Source organism: Manis javanica, chromosome 17 (assembly GCF_040802235.1).
Source record: "Manis javanica isolate MJ-LG chromosome 17, MJ_LKY, whole genome shotgun sequence".
In the NCBI taxonomy this organism is placed as follows: Eukaryota; Metazoa; Chordata; class Mammalia; order Pholidota; family Manidae; genus Manis; species Manis javanica.
The window spans coordinates 47,167,543-47,182,701 of record NC_133172.1 but is presented as its reverse complement, the minus strand read 5'-3'; the positions used below and the strand labels follow the sequence as shown (position 1 = coordinate 47,182,701).

Genomic DNA, 15,159 nt, shown 5'->3' with positions numbered 1-15,159 from the left:
CCACCTCCTCCCTGTTCCCACTTCTGCCCACCCATCCACACTCCACAGGGATCTTCTCCCTTTGCACATCTGACCCCTCTCCCCCTCTACCCCAGACCCTTTATGACTGACTCCCCATTAGCCTTGGAACCATCCCAGACTCTCCCCCAGGGCTCCAATTCCCCAGGTCCTTTTCAGCTCCCCAAACACTCTGGGCTCACAGAGTTCATAGAGAGCTCACCTATGAACTTGCACATGTGCTCTTCCTTTGGCTTCAAACATGCTGTTCTCTTTTCTCTGACTTGGAATACTGGATGGAATTTAATTTAATTTAATGATGTAGGCTCTCCCTTTTCCCTGCCCTGGTGGCTCCTGCCCTGCCCTCAATATAACCTTCACCTGCTCAGTACCCATGTCCCTCCAAACATGCTATGCTGGACATACCACCATTGGCTCCTCAATACCTAGAACAGTATTTGACGTAGCACATACACTCAGTGGGTATTTGCTGCATGGATGAATGAATTTATTAATCATCGCATGGATGGACTGTCATGTAGGTGGCTTTGGTGACTGGGTGGGGATGAGGGGAGATATTACACAAGCTGCAGCCAGTACCTGCCAATGGCAGCAAGTGGCTAAGGAGGAGAAGGCCATGTCATTTCCAGCAGGCTCAGTGCTGATTTTAATGACCTGGCAGTGAGGTGCGTGCATGGCGGAGGCCTGCAGAAGAGGTAACACTGAGAGGGCAGCTCTGCCCACCTCTAATTATTGCTTGAGTCTTTCTGGCAATGCCAGCTGCCTGTCCCAGGGAGCTCGGTCTCATCTGTCACAGTGTGAGCTCAGGGTAGGGCTGCTTCCATTGCCAGTGGGGAAGACAAGAGGAGGTTCCCAGGGACCTTTGGGTCTTGAAGAGCAGAAGCAGCCCCAGGCTTGGACTACATTCAGCTCCTGTTTTGCCTGTCCACAGGGCAGCTGAAGTGTGTCCCTTAACTTAAGGGTCCCATAAAGAAGCCTCCAGGGTGGCCAAGAAGTAAGCCAGCTGAAGAGGGGTCCACAGCCCCTCCCCATCCCCCTGCCCCAGGCAGGGGGCCTTGGATGGTTTGGTGTCTGCTAACGTGAAAGCCCTTGGGAAGATGGTGCTCTTGTGGCCGGCTGGGCAGGCAAACCACTCAGGCCCGGAAGGAGGCCTTGACCACACGGCCCTTCAGTGGCTGTGGTGGCCGGAAGTTGTTCACCATGTGGATCCTTTCATCGTCCTCTGATGTGAAAAGTAGGCTCCGGAACTTCTCCATCTTGAGAGGGCAGAAGAGATACTCAGGGCAGAATTGGGGTGATGTGGTCCTCTCTGATCCCAGACACATCATCTGGCATACCCTGCCCAACCAGCTCTGTCCCTCCCTCCTCTTGCCCTGAAGGTAGGTCCCCGTTTCTCCCCACTTCTCTTTTTAGGACCCCAGCCTCAGTTATTTACTCATTAAAGGGCCTCTGGACCAACCCTGCTTCACCTAATTCCAGTTCCAATACTGTCTAGTCAAGGTTTACCAACAAATGCAGCCTTCAGATTCTAACACAGTAGGAGTGGTTCCAGGATCCAGGTATCTCCCCTCCAAGCCTGTGCCTAGGTCCTAATGACTCACCATCAAGCTAACTCCTAACCAAGACTCTAAACGTTTATTAGTGAAAGATGGGAGTGTTGGTGGTGGGACCACAGGCTATAGTTGCTGGCTGGGAGAGAATGCTGCCCAAGGTGGGTGGAGAGGGCTCACCTGCCTCTCGGAGATACTGATGGGCTCCCGGAGCACAATCCAGGTGACACTCTCACTCAGTGGGGGCGTCGTCAGGGAGCCCAGGTAGGTCCAGAAGTGCCGGCTGGCAGGCAGGAGGCATTTGGGGTTGAAGCAGCTGAACTGGGCCCTGGTGCCCTGGGGCAGGGTTGGGGAATCCAGGAATCAGCATAGACCACCCCCATGACCAGACCATCAGCCTCACCACCCATTCTGTTGACAAGATTTAGGCTTCTCATTGGTTTATTGATGCAAATTGTGGGCAAATATCTATGACCCCAGATGCCATCTCCCAGCCTGGGCCTAACCATTTTGCTTGTACATAAAAGCTGTGGCTCCTCTGGCTCTCTGACTACTGCATTCTCCCCTTTGTCCTCAACTGCTCTTAGTGGCACTGCCTGTAAAATGGCTATTAACATGACAAACATCTAATCAGTCCTGTGCCCAACCAGGTTGCATGCTGGCCACTCAGTGAGGCCATTTCCCTGATGAAGAGGAGTCAGTTGCAGGGCACTGCAGGGGCTGACCTGCGCCCTTCATCTCAGCAAGGCTGTGCTGCCAGATCAGAGGAAAGGATGGGCCCACTCAGTGATCCAGCCTCTTCCTCCCCACCAGGCTGCTCTGGGTCAGGGGTCTGGACCCCTGGTCTCACCTTAAATCGAACCATGTAGAGTGCATCTGTCAGACGGTTCATGCTGGGGTGCTCATCCCCTGTCTGTCAGGGAGAGGGTAGTGTGAGCTCAGCACCCACTGTGTTCTGGAACTAGGGGCAGTGCCAGGCCTCCCATGCTCCTCCTGGCCCTGGGTAACCACCCCTCACCTCCAAGAAGACACCGACCACAGCCAAGCCATCAGGTGCTGAGGCCGCCTCCCCAAAGGTGCTGTATTTCTTGGCGTTCCAATGAACCAGGTGCAGCTACAGGGGCAATGATAGGCCAGGCCAGGTCAGTGCTTAGTACCTTCAAGGAACCATGGAGCTTGAAGCAAGGCTTCCCTCACTCCCATCACATTTCCAGCCCCTCTGTAGGAGGGGTACGCTGTCAAACCTTTCAGGCCTGGGGTCCTGGGGGGCTCAGAGGAGCTTCCAATGGCCATAGATGGCATCTACTCTGCTTTGGGCCCAACCTTTTCCTGAGCTCTAGGAGCCCAAAACGGAGTCTGGCTCAGGACCTGACCTTGGTGAACAATCTGTGAAATAGATAATGGCCATCCAGTGTGACACCTCCCTGAGCTGAGTCCAAAGAATAAGCAGGGGGTTATCAGACGGAACCCTTGGGGCAAAGTATTCTAGGCAGAGAGAACAGCATAAAGCAAACGCCTGAAGGTATGAAAGGGCAAGATGTGAGCAAGGGATTCATTATATGGTGCTCAGTATGGGGAGAGGCTGGGGGAAGATGAGGCTGGGCAAGGTCAGTTCATGCAGGGCCTTGAATGTCAGGCTGTCATTAAAGAGCTGTTGGCAAGGGTATGGCAGGACTGCATTTGCCCTTTGGAAAAGTTTTTCTGGACACACAGACCAGGACAGCAGTGGGCTCCTCCTCAGCCTCTCCAGAGCCCCAGGCCAGGAACCCATCAAGCCCCTAACTATCCAGTCCTTCCCCAAAAAGTAAAGGGATTCAGGTAGAGCAGGACCCTTACCTCACTGGGGAATGACTTGCCATCCACTGTGTGCTCTGAGCCCACACTGTGCTTCTTGCCCCAGTGGAAGTGGAACTGCTTGAGCCGGTAGGGCCCATCCAGGGGGCCTCCAGTCACCACTGCAGGAAGAGGTGGGTTGTGTGTGTAGTAATTGGTATGGGAGGCCCCAGCAGATGGTAGTGCTAGGACCAGGGCAGTGCCCAGGAAGGGGAAACAGTTTTCATCTGGAAAATTCATTGGGCAAACTGAGCTTGGGTCAGTTCCCACCTCATCCCTTCAGCCCTTAGGAGGGCCAGGAAAGAAATCCTGGCAGCCTGCAGGTGATAGAGGAGTCTGGTCACAATAGTATCTCATTCCATCTGGCAGGTCATCCTCCCTATTCCTGCCCAATTTCACATGGAAACCGGGACCTTGCCTCTCAGGCCCCCATTACCACTAACAATAGGCCTCTGATTTCTGGAGCCCTGACCCACGGCTATATTGGAAATACCATTGTATTTAGTCCTCAAAGAAGCCCTTGACAGAACCTACTATTATTTCTGTCTTATAAAGGAGGGAATTTAGGCACAGAGAAGGCAAGGCATTTCCCCAAGGTCACACAGCAAGGCACTGAGCTAGGATGTAAGTCCATATCTCCTTCATCAGTGCAGAGCCCAAGTCCCTAATCACCAGGCTATGCTGTCTTCCCAGAACCTTGAGCCTCCCAAGGAACTAGTATTATCAGGCCAGCTCCTGAGGTCCCTGCTCTGATGGCCAGGCCCAGGTACCTCCAATGCCTCTCCCCCATGGCCTCTTTGGAAGGCTCCACTTGTGTCCTGGTTTTGTGACTTCTCCACCCTAATACCCTATGAGCTGGGGCCATGTATGAGCCTCCTGGGACTGATTGAATTTCCAGCTGAAAGGGATCTATAGTGAAGGAGACTCTGGCAGGCCTGAATGTGAGCCCCTGGATCAGGTGACGGCCCCTGAGCTCAGGGTTTCACTAGGCCCCTTCAGGATGGATGACCAGAGCAGGGCCTTCCCCGGGGTCCCCTTGAGGAGGAGGAGGATGGTGTCCCAGAGAGCCCTCCTTGCTGCCTTGCTTTATCTGAGAAGCAGGGACTGTCCATGGCAATCCTAGGCAATTGACAAAGGGGAGTCTGGAGGTGGTGGCCATAGGCAGGAGCCCAATCGGGCTGCCCCATCCTGGGGAGGCAGGAGTAGCTGGGCCTGCAGGTTGAGCTCCCTGATAGGACCCTTAGGTGCCCAGCCCTGTGAGCATGCCCCACCTGGGACCCCATATATAGTATCTCAGAGAGTAAACGTCCTCCTTAACTCCCTGAGTTTGGTTCCCCTGGCCTCCTCGCTCTGTCCTGACCATAGAACATATTGCCACACACTGTGCACCCACTATGTGTTCTGTACTTTACTAGCATCATCTTCGACAGAGTCCTTGAGGGGCACAACCTGTTATCCTGTTGGACAAATATGTGACTGAAACTCAGAAAGGCAGACATCCTGCCGAAGGTCACACAGCTGGTGAGTGGCAAAACCCCAACTGTGTCACACCCAAACCCACCCTCTTTCCTTGGGCTACCTGATACCTAAGGCCTGGATATTCTGGTAGGGGAGGGAGCCCCAGCCAGGCCTGAAACTGAGCCCCTCCATCAGTGGCCCAGAAGAATGCCATCTTGGGCCTTCCCCAACAACAGTGGTCCTCACTGAGCCACTGATGTCTGAACTGAACCCTCTGTGCCATCCGAAGGCACTGTGTAGGTACAGCTGTGTGCAAATTGCTCCTTTATAAACTGTCATCTAGGGTCATCAAGAGCTCCATGTCTCTCCCCAAAGTTCTGGGTAAGAGGCTTTCTTAGAATTCAGTATCAGGAAATGCTGTGTCTCTCGTCTGCAGAGCTGCAGGATTTTCTCCATTCTGCAACAAGAACTTAACTGATTCTCTTTCCCTTTTTTCCTAGCCTGCCATGGAACTCAGGTCTAAGCAACTAAGACTACTCTTATATGGCTTCCCTCCTCTTCTGTGCTTTTTGATTTTCTATTTGAGACTTAAATTCCCTTGAGTGCTTTTATTGTGTGTGTGTGGAGGCAGGAAGAATACCAGTCAGTTCCTTATACAAGAAACTCTAGCAGTTTCCCTCCTTGCCCACTCCACCCCTCACAGGCCTGGTCTTAAGGACAAAATCCCTTCACTGAGAAGCACTCCTGAGGACTCTGCCTAGGAACTTATCATGAAAGATCTTGGACTCTAATCCCAGGGCAAAGAGACCTTGGAAGGAGCTGCCACAACACAAGTTCTTTCTGGCCTCTCTCTGGCTCAAGAAGGTTGGGATCTTGAGGTTGTGGGTAGGTTGGAAAGACCTTTGGGGTTGGACCAGACTGGTTCTGGCATTCCCCAGCTCACTGAGTCTCTACTTGTCCATCTTAGAGGTGAGCTCTTGGAGAAATAAAAGAGCTGCCCTTTAGCAAGGGACCTGGCACACAGAACTTTTCAGCTTCCTTCTTTCTCTGCCAGGCTTGACTAGTCACCCAGAGAGGAAGGTTTGGCATTAGGCCATACAGCAGGTCAGTGATTGGGCAGGGAGTGAAATCAAACCTGACCTAAAACACCAAATGGTAGAGAAGGGAGTTAGCATTTCTTGAGCATCTGCTCTACGCCAGCATTACAAAAACCATGTCAGTTTTCCATTTTTCCTCCCTATGACTCTAGAGAGGAAAATAGGATCTTATTGTCCTATTCTATGCATATAGAGACTGAGGTTCAGCCCAAGGCTTCATAGCTAGTGAAAGGTGGCGCTTTCCTTTCCAACCGCAGCATGCTGACCAACACAGGGGTAGGACGGCAGGGTGAGGGGTGCCCGGCTCTGGTGGGGGCCACTTACCAGTTCTGTCATCACTGTCATTGAAGTCCACCTGGACTGAGTGGCCATTGTTGGCAATGCTGAGGGATGTGCAGGCCTCATAGGAAAGCTCCAGTGGCTTCAGGCTGGGTGAATATACAGCCTGGCTGGATACGATATTGATTGGTGATTGGCGGTCTCCCTGGGCAATGGGATACAACTTGTGCCACTGTGAGGGGCCTGCAGGTGGAGAGAGAGCAAGGACTCAGGCCAATGCTTATCTCTGGGCTGTAGGCCAAGGACACATGTGTGGGTGATCTCCCTGGTATCCTTTCAGAGGTTAGCCTTAGCTGTGGAGCTGTATAGCTTGGAGTGCCAGCCTCCGCTTTTCCACTTCCCCTCTCAGCCTCCATTTCCTTGTCTGTAAAATGGTCTCACTAAAAATTCATCTTCCAGAGCTGATAGGCGGCCCAGAGAAGTAACGTAAGCATTGAAGGTAACATAACACAGCTACAGGCTTGGGAGCAGTTCTAGGCAGTGAGTCCTCTCCAATATCCAGTACATGCTCAGAGAGGCTCCCAGGAATCTAAAGTATCTGGCCTGACCCTACCAGGTATCTGGCCTTTTCCTGCACTCTGGGGATGCTCCTGTACATGTTTGTGATAATAACAAAAGCTCACAATAACCTAACTTTGGCTCTGTGACATGCATTTGCTCCTCACAACCACCTTGTGAAGCAGAAACCAGGATCATTCCCATTTCACAGATGAGAGGACTGAGGGCCACTCACACATATGTGCACACATACTTGGACACTGGTGTAAACACACAGCAGGTGCATACATTGCCCCAAGATGCCCTCCCCAGGCACATGCTTACAGGTTCATAGAGATTTTCACATATGCACATGTATGCGCACAATGACGTGGGCTCATCAGACCCAGAGAGGTAAGGCCCAGGACACACGTGTGCAAACACAGCTCTGTCAACTACATCAGATGCATGCATAAGCACTCTCACACAAACACCCCTGTTGCAAACCAAGATCTACACTTAGAGACTGCACTACAGCAAAACACGTGCTCATGCACACACACACACACACACACACACACCTGCGTGCACACCCACGGGCGCCCACCACCTGCCTCCCAGAGGCTCCATCTGCAGCCGAGAGGCTCGGCATCTCCCCGGGGAACATCCTGAGATGTAGCCTATTTTTAGAGCTATTGCCGGCTGGTGCTTCTCCTCGTTTTTGGCTTCTTAAGTTTTCCAGAGAAAACAGCAGCAGGTGCCGACAGAGCTGTGTCCCCGATGGATGACTCAGAATCGTGGCCCAGACCCACTGGGTTATTTTTGAAGTTCTGTGAGCATGCAGCATGCTGGCACTTCTATACTCTGTCCTTCCCTCCTGCATTGCCCCTAGAATGAATGGCCCGGGTCTGGCTGGGCGAGGGGTAGCAGCCTGAGGGTGGCAGGCCCATAAGACAGGCTCTACAGAATACTGGATGCTCAGAGCTGGGGGCAGGAAGGCTGGAGTCAGGGGACTCTGACTCCGGGGGAAGCTCCCAGAAGCTGGCTCTGGGAAGGTGATCTTTCATGGTTTTGTTAACTTGCCCGTTCTCTGGCTCTCTCTCTCCATCTCTGCTGGTCTCTGTTGCCTTTTTCTGAATGTCTCTTTCTAGTTTTTGCATGCCCAGATCTGGTGTTCTCCTCTCCAAAATATTCTCCTATGTCCTCAGGGTTCCAGAAGGAGCCAGAGACCTACAGCATCTCCTTAACTCTCTCTGGACCACTGCAACCTCTTAACTCCTGGACTATAGCCCAGGACCTTCACCCGCCTTCACAGAGTGACTGGTTGACCCCAGAGAAGTGGGGGTGGGAAGTGTTTCTCTCACGGGCACTTTCCTTTCTGCCCACACCCACCTGCCCAGGGTTTCCTCTTGGCAGCCTGGATCTTGTGTCCCATTGTTCACCTGAGGAAAAGGGTGAGTCCCGTCGTAACCCACCTTCCCACCCTGGCTTAGTGAGAAATAGCCCCAAAGGGAACTGACCTGCCCCAAACCCACATTCAGCCATTTGTTTTTCACCTTGTGCCTTTTCTCCCTTCCTTTATGTCCTAAGGAAACTGAAGCAGAATGGAGGTGCTATATTTCTGGTCTGCCCAGAAGGCTGGTGTGGGCCAGGGGCTTCCAAGCTTCACTCCAGGACGGGCTCAGATACCTTGCTGCAGGCACCCAGACATGTATGTGAATCCCCCAAATCCCCTTCCCTCACATACCTGCCCACAGGAAAGCTCAGACACTTCCGCGGGGAAACTCCCGGGGACACCGCGCCCTTGTCCACGCGGAGCCCAGCTCCCGGGAGGTCCCCGCACACATACTGTGCGCGCTCCCCGCAGACACCTGCGCACAGCGCTCCGCCCCAACCGTCCCCCGCTGCCCTGGGCCACCTCTCCCTCTGCGACACGGAGGCTGAGTGAGCGTCGGGGCCGGGTCCAAGCAAGCGCGGCAGTCAGGGACTGCGCGGAGGAGGCGGCGGCTCGCTGGTGGCGGGGCTGGCTGGGTCGCAGGGCGGACTTTGCGCCAAGCGCTGGGGAGCCAGCACTCGGGATGGGCAGAGGGGCCGGGTGCTGGGATCTGGACAGGAGGGGGATCTTGGTCCGGCCTGGGGATGGAGGGCTTGCGGGTCCAGGAAACCCAGCCAGGCGCGAGTCCCCGCGGGTCCGCGCCTACCGTCGTTCTGGCCGTAGCCCCAGCCGTGGTGGCCGGTCATGCCGCTGTAGTCCCCGCAGCCGTGCACCTGCCCGCTTGACTCAGTTCTGCTCGCCTGGGCTGCGGCTCCGGCCCGCTTGCTGCCACCGAGCAGCCTCTTAAAGCGGCGGCGGGCGGGAGGAGCAGTGCCTGGGGGACCCGCCCCCGCCCCTCAGCAGGGTAAGAGAGGCCGGCCGCGCCCCGCCCCCCACCCGCCCGCCGGCCAGGAGAGCCCGGAGTCCTCACCCCCACCCCAGCCCTGGCTGGACCGCTCTCCCTCCTTTTCTTCTGCACGTGTACAGGCTCTGGGACACCAAGAAGTGCTCGTGCCGAGGGCTGCCCCAGTTTCCCCAAATCCACTTCCTTGGCAGGTCCCTGAGCGGTTAAACCCCCCCACCTAGGACCTGCGCTCTGGGCCCTGAGTCCTCTGGGAGCGGAGAGTCCTCTCTAACCTGCAAAGGGCACTGACTATCAATGTTTGGAACCGGAGCTTCCCCTGTTTGCCAGACACTGTGGCAGGTGCTGGGCCAAACTTTGGGTCCCTCCTATCATCTGTCCCTCTCTGCTACCTTACTACATTGGGTGATTCTTCCATTAGCCCTATTTCACAGAGTAGAGGACTGAGGCTTAGAGAGAAGTTCCTTGGCCAAGGTTACCTGGCCAGCGTGAGAGGGACTCATTCCCAGTTTGCCTCACTGCAGATACTGTGCTCTTTACCACTTCTCCTTGGTGCTGGGAGCAAGGGGTCCCTGGGATAGGTGAGGGGAGCAGGACTGGCAATTCAAGCCCCTGGCTCAGAGGGAAATGGTGAGTGGTGGCATCAAGCAATGGGGATACAGACAGACAGACCTACAGACACCAGCTGGCTTCCTCATGGAACCAAGTCTGAAGCCCTGCTTCCCACCCTCTTTCTTATTCTCTCCATTGCTTCCTCCTGTCCAGGACTCTGCGTGTTCCTCTGTAGCCCACTGTCTGTCCCTCCTTTCCTTGCTTCCTCATGACCTCTGACATACCTCCTGGGAGCTCAGGTCCTCCACCCTGCACTTCACCTCAGTGCCTGGCTTGGCTCAACATTTTCTCACCCATGAGCCCTGGTCCTTGCTGTGCCCTCCACTTGGTGCATCCTCTCTGTCTTCCACCCACTGGCTCCAGCCGGCCCAATCTGATTCATCTTAGAATGTGGCCTTGTGCCAAGTATAGGGCTTGTCTCTGGCTAGACCTCAGCAAGCAATTTTAGGAAGAAAAACAGATGGGCAGCTGGAAGAACAGACAAATGACCCCACCCAGGGGCCTGTTTCCAACAGAAGTTGAAGGCCCATTTGTCTGACCTTGACCAGAGGAGGCTATTACAGGCCCTGATCTTGGCTGGCCTTGGAAAGGACTTTTCCATCTTGTCTGCCTGGCTCCCTTACTTCTCTGTGGCTTCCTCGGTTTCCTTCTCCCAAGCTCTGAGCCCTAGTTCCACAGTAGAGTTGTATAGATTAATTGACAACTAACTTGGCTAGGCCAAAGTCAGTCAGTGAATTTACAGCCCTGCTTAGTCCCCATCTCTGGCCCAGGAGCTGGAAGGGGCCCTTAATATAAATTCGACCATAGGGCAGGGACAGGTACTTACGATAGAGATGCAGGGACTGGCCCCCAGACCAGCATGTGACAGAGAATGCAACATTTTCAAGGCCCCAGCTTTCCAAGCCAGAAATGCCGTCTTCAGACTAAGAAGACGAAAGCTTGCTTTGGAGAGAGGCCTGCAGCCTTTTTCCCAGAGGAGCCAGCCATGCTTCTCCTGGGGGAGTTGTAACACTTTCAGGTCCGGGGAATGGGCCCAAATGTGTCATCTACTTTGAAATTGACCCACTTTTCCCTCACAGTGACCCAGGACTTTTTCATATTTATTTATCTTTATTTATTTATAGTATATTTATTTATATACTTTATTACATACTCTACTTATAGCATTAAAACAAATAAGGTTGGAATTATTCATATAGTTTTCCGTCTGCACAGCAACCCTGGTGGTATTTTCACCCCATTTTACAGATGAGGAAAGCAAGGCTCAGAGAAGTACTGAGTTAAGGTGCACAGTGAGTGACAGAATAAAGATGAAAATCAAGGGCTGCTGAGTCCCTTCTTCAACATGGCCTAAAATCTTGGAGAGGGGGAGGAAGTGGATTTTAAATATGATTGTCACTTGCATATGTATGCAAGACTCTTTGGAAGGTGGGGAGAAGCTAGGGAGAGTGTTTGCCTCCAGGGAGGAGCGTAGGAGCCTTGAAGGTTGGGGAAGGGTGTGGAAAAGGGGTGGGAGAGACCTCTTTACTGCCTTTGCACTTTCTGAAAGAATTGAAGTATTACCTCTTTAACAATCAAATAAAAGTTGATCCAATTCTTTCCTTCCTGCAGCCTTCTTTCAGCAATTTTATCAGCATGCTGGAGTGCTGGGAACTCAGGTGAGAGGAGCCGATGAACCTTGCCATCTCAGGTGAAGCCCCAGTTGCCCTGGCAGCCCACTCAGGTCAACTTGCAAAAGCCTGTGCTCCCATTCAGGCACCTCTTGTCTCCATTACATGCTGTCTTTAAGCCAAATTTATTTCATTGCTCTGGAGTTTATTCTTTGGTCTTGCTGCCATCAGTGGCTTCTAGATTTTACTGTTTATGGGGGAGAAAGAACATGCAGTTATGAGGGTTATGATGAAGGGCTGGAGTAGGAGGGCAGGAGCAGGTTATACGGCCACACCTCATTCATTAAGCGTCCTTGACCAGATCTCACTTCCCCTCTTGAAGGTACAATGTCTTTGCTCTACGAGGTGATGAGGGGATCATCCCTGCCCTGCCCACCTCATGGCGATCTCTGTGACTGCTAGTTGAGACAACAAATGTCCAGTGCTGCACCAAATGGCAGAACCATGCCTGGTTCTCACTGTATTTTTTTTTGTCTTCACTGTATTTTATGCACACTAGGCCAGGCCACAAGTCCTGTGGCTTGGAGATCTAGGATCAAAAGTACAGTTCATTTAGAAAACATTTCCACTCCCAAGTGTGTGTGGACTCAGACAGACCTGGGCTTGAGTCCTAGCACTACTGGCTGTGTGATCCAGGGCAAATTGCTTCACCTCTCTGAGTCTGTTTTTTTTTCTATAAGGTAAGACTAGGGAGTCAAAAGAGAGCTAATAGGATGTTAAAGTGAGGTGATGCCTGTGAGATTCCTGGTAACCAAGGACATACTCCTCAGACCCTAGAACCTCTGGTCTTTCCTCTTTCCCTTAGCTTATTGGGCATATTTAAAATCTAACATTCCTTTTCTAATAACAGTATGACACCTACCTATTCATAGTAGAAAATTTGGCAGAATCAGAAAAACATAGAGAAGAAAATTAAAATCACTGTCATATCACTACCCTAGAATTGCCACTGTTAACATTTTAGGGACCATCCTGCCAAGCTTTCTCAGTATGTATTAATGGTACTTCAAAACCAATCAGAATCATACAGCTTTGTGACCAGTTTTTTTCACCTAATGTTCTATGGTAAGCATTTGGAGAACCTGACACTTAATAATTGCATAATGCTTTAGTGTATGGATTATTTCCAGTTTTCACTATTGTAAATAGCATAGCACTACAGTGAATATCCTTATTTATATATCTTGTGTGTGTGTGTGTGTGTGTGTGTGTGTGTGTGTGTGTGTGTGTGTGTGTGTGTGTCTGATGATTTCCTTGGGATAAATTGCTAGAGGTGGAATTTTTGAATCAGATGGTATACACATTGCCAGTGCCAAGACATTTTAAATGTCGAATGTATGGTGGAAGTAGTTCCAGCAATTTATTCTTTCATTCATCAAGCATTTGTTGAAAACTTATTAGATGCCAAGTGCTGGGTCAGGCATGGGTGATACAATTGTACATTACAGATCTACAGCCACCTTAGGGGAAGGGTAGGAGACAGGAAAGGGATTGGCCAGTGAACCATAGGATGAGAAGGGCTGGAATAGACCAGGACAGTCAGGGACAGCTACTGCCCAAAGCCTGGGAGGGTGCCCTGGGTCATGAATCATTCTTCCTGCCTGGTTTCCTACAGATAATAAGCTCTTCCAAAGCTGAGCTAGCCCCAAACTTCCTGAGATTCCAAGGATCCAGTCTCCCCAAGCTGAGAACAACCAGAATGGGTAAAATAACAGACCTGAGCTGGGGTCTGGCCAGACCTGTTGGGATGTTTGTTTCTAATCCTGCACCACCTTTTAGTAGCTGTGAGACTTCAGGATTTTATTCACCCCTCCAAGCCTCTGCCCTCTTGTCTATAAAATGGAGTGAACAACAGTATCTATTGCATTAGGTGACCATAAATGAGTACAAAATAAGGTGATGCATGTCAAGAGCCTGCCTGGCATGTAAGTGCTTAATAAACAGGGTTGGGGGCTTGTATCATAGTTATGGGGTTCAGGTTTCCCACCTGTTTGAATCAGTGGGAGGTTGAGCTTGGTTGGTAGTTCTTCAATTTGAGCATGCATCAGAATCATCCGAAAGGCTTGTTAAAACAGTTTCCTGGGCCTCACTCCAGAGTTTCTGATTCAGCAGGTGTGGGATGGGGCCTGAAAATCTGCATTTCAAACAAGTCCCCAGGTGGATGTTGATGGCTGCTGCTCCAGGACCACACGTTAAAAACCAATGGTTTAAATGAATGAGGCCATAGTTTCTTAGTATGATACTTCTGATTCTCTGGCCTCCACAAGAGGAAGAATTTACCAGTGGGCCCTGGATTACCAGATAACAGGTTTGGTCTGATTAACTTCCAAGTTTCCAACACAGGCACCTTTACATGCTATTATGCATTGAACTGGATTCCCCCCAAATTTGCTTAAGTCCTAACCCCAGTGCCTGTGACTTTGATATTTGGAAATAGGGTTTTTGCAGACATAATCAAGTTAAGATGAGGTCATTAGGGTGGGCCCTGATCCTATGTGACTGGTGTCTTTATAAGAAGACATACAGACAGAGACATGATGCCATTTGCTGATGGAGGCAAAGACCAAAGAGGTGCAGCTGTAAGCTGAGGATTACCAGCAAAGCACCAGAAGCTAGGAAGGTCAGGATGGATTCTTCCCTTCAGGCTTCAGAGGAAACACTGCCCACAGCTTGATTTCAGACTTTGAGCTTTCAAAACTGTGAGCACAATTTATGTAGTTTTTCTGTAGTTTTAAGCACCCCAATTTGTGGTACTTTTTACAGCAGTTCTAGGGAACTGATACCAAGGTATCATTTTACAGACACCACCACTGCAAATCTTCAAAATCATACACTTCTTCAGAGATAGTATGACTCCCTTACTCCCCCCACCAAATCTGGGGATGTTTCCTTTCATGCAGTCCATGACTACACAGAGCATGAGAGGTTAAGCACTAAACTCTCACCTGTTGCCTTTTGACCTTCCCACATTCCTTGGGCGTATTTTATTATCCCTTATAATTCGCCTGTCCAACTGAAGAAGGAAATGTGACAATATAAGCACATGATGAGCTGGGAGAACCTCAGGCCTTTGTTTCCCATCAGTGTAGTTCTATGGGTGTGGGGTAGGGGCCAGGGAAGTCATAAGAGGGTATTCTGCCACTATGATCCCGGAAACAACACCCAGGGGGAATTGTATCCACTTTATCACTACATCATTTCTGTCAAGCTGTTCCTCCATTCCCTGTCTCCATCCCAGGGTGGGGATCTGTGCTCATTTTCCCCTATTTCAGGCAGTTATTCACCTGAAGGTGCCAGGAGGGAGACAAGAGAAGGAATCCTTATCTCCCTTCCTGCTGGTTTTCTGGCTTCCAGTCTCCTCTCTCCTCCTTCCTCCTGGGATAGCAGCCCCCTTTCCCCACAGGGCAGTCATCCTCTTCCTGAAAAGTTGCTCTTTCCAGAAAGTGAGCTAAATAAATAACCTATCTATTGTGCCTGCTGTCTCTCAAACCTCCCCTGATCACCTCCTACCTACCCTTCATCAAATCCCCCACCACACCAAACTTCCTTTAGTGCCTCTAGCCTGACATGCTTTCTGTCTCCCAGAAATGACACCTGCTGTTCCTTCTGCTTAAAACATTCTTCCTTGATTACACCACATGCAACATTCCTGGAAAGGTGGAATGGGTGGGGTTCCTGTGCACATTCCCAGCACCCAACTTCCCTGTAT

The 15,159-nt window shown here is 51.3% G+C and overlaps 1 protein-coding gene across 3 annotated transcripts; it reads right to left on the bottom strand.

The window, feature by feature from the left end:
• Positions 1-483: 483 nt before the first annotated feature.
• On the bottom strand, positions 484-9,130 carry CA7 (carbonic anhydrase 7). 3 transcript variants are annotated; one of them, XM_037025197.2, is made up of 8 exons: positions 8,974-9,085; positions 8,165-8,214; positions 6,281-6,478; positions 3,405-3,523; positions 2,587-2,682; positions 2,419-2,481; positions 1,749-1,904; positions 484-1,274 (listed from the first exon to the last, which is right to left on the bottom strand). In XM_037025197.2, exons 2-8 carry the CDS (start codon positions 8,205-8,207, stop codon positions 1,152-1,154), a joined length of 798 nt encoding a protein of 265 aa, XP_036881092.2. In that variant the 5' UTR covers positions 8,208-8,214; positions 8,974-9,085; the 3' UTR covers positions 484-1,151. The 3 variants fall into 3 exon arrangements, with proteins under 3 accessions (XP_036881092.2, XP_017504642.3, XP_017504643.3); XM_017649153.3 differs by lacking the exon at positions 8,974-9,085 and adding an exon at positions 8,520-8,923; XM_017649154.3 differs by lacking the exon at positions 8,165-8,214 and having other exon boundaries at positions 8,974-9,130.
• Between the last annotated feature and the right edge of the window lie 6,029 nt (positions 9,131-15,159).

Coding starts and splice junctions, on each gene's coding strand:
- CA7 (XM_037025197.2), bottom strand. CDS start 8,207: ATGGGACACAAGATCCAGGCTGCCAAGAGGAAACCCTGGGCAG. Junction 6,479..8,164: donor CAAGAGGAAACCCTGGGCAG/GTGGGTGTGGGC, acceptor CTCCACCTGCAG/GCCCCTCACAGTGGCACAAG. Junction 2,683..3,404: donor GCAAGTCATTCCCCAGTGAG/GTAAGGGTCCTG, acceptor TTGCCCCTGTAG/CTGCACCTGGTTCATTGGAA.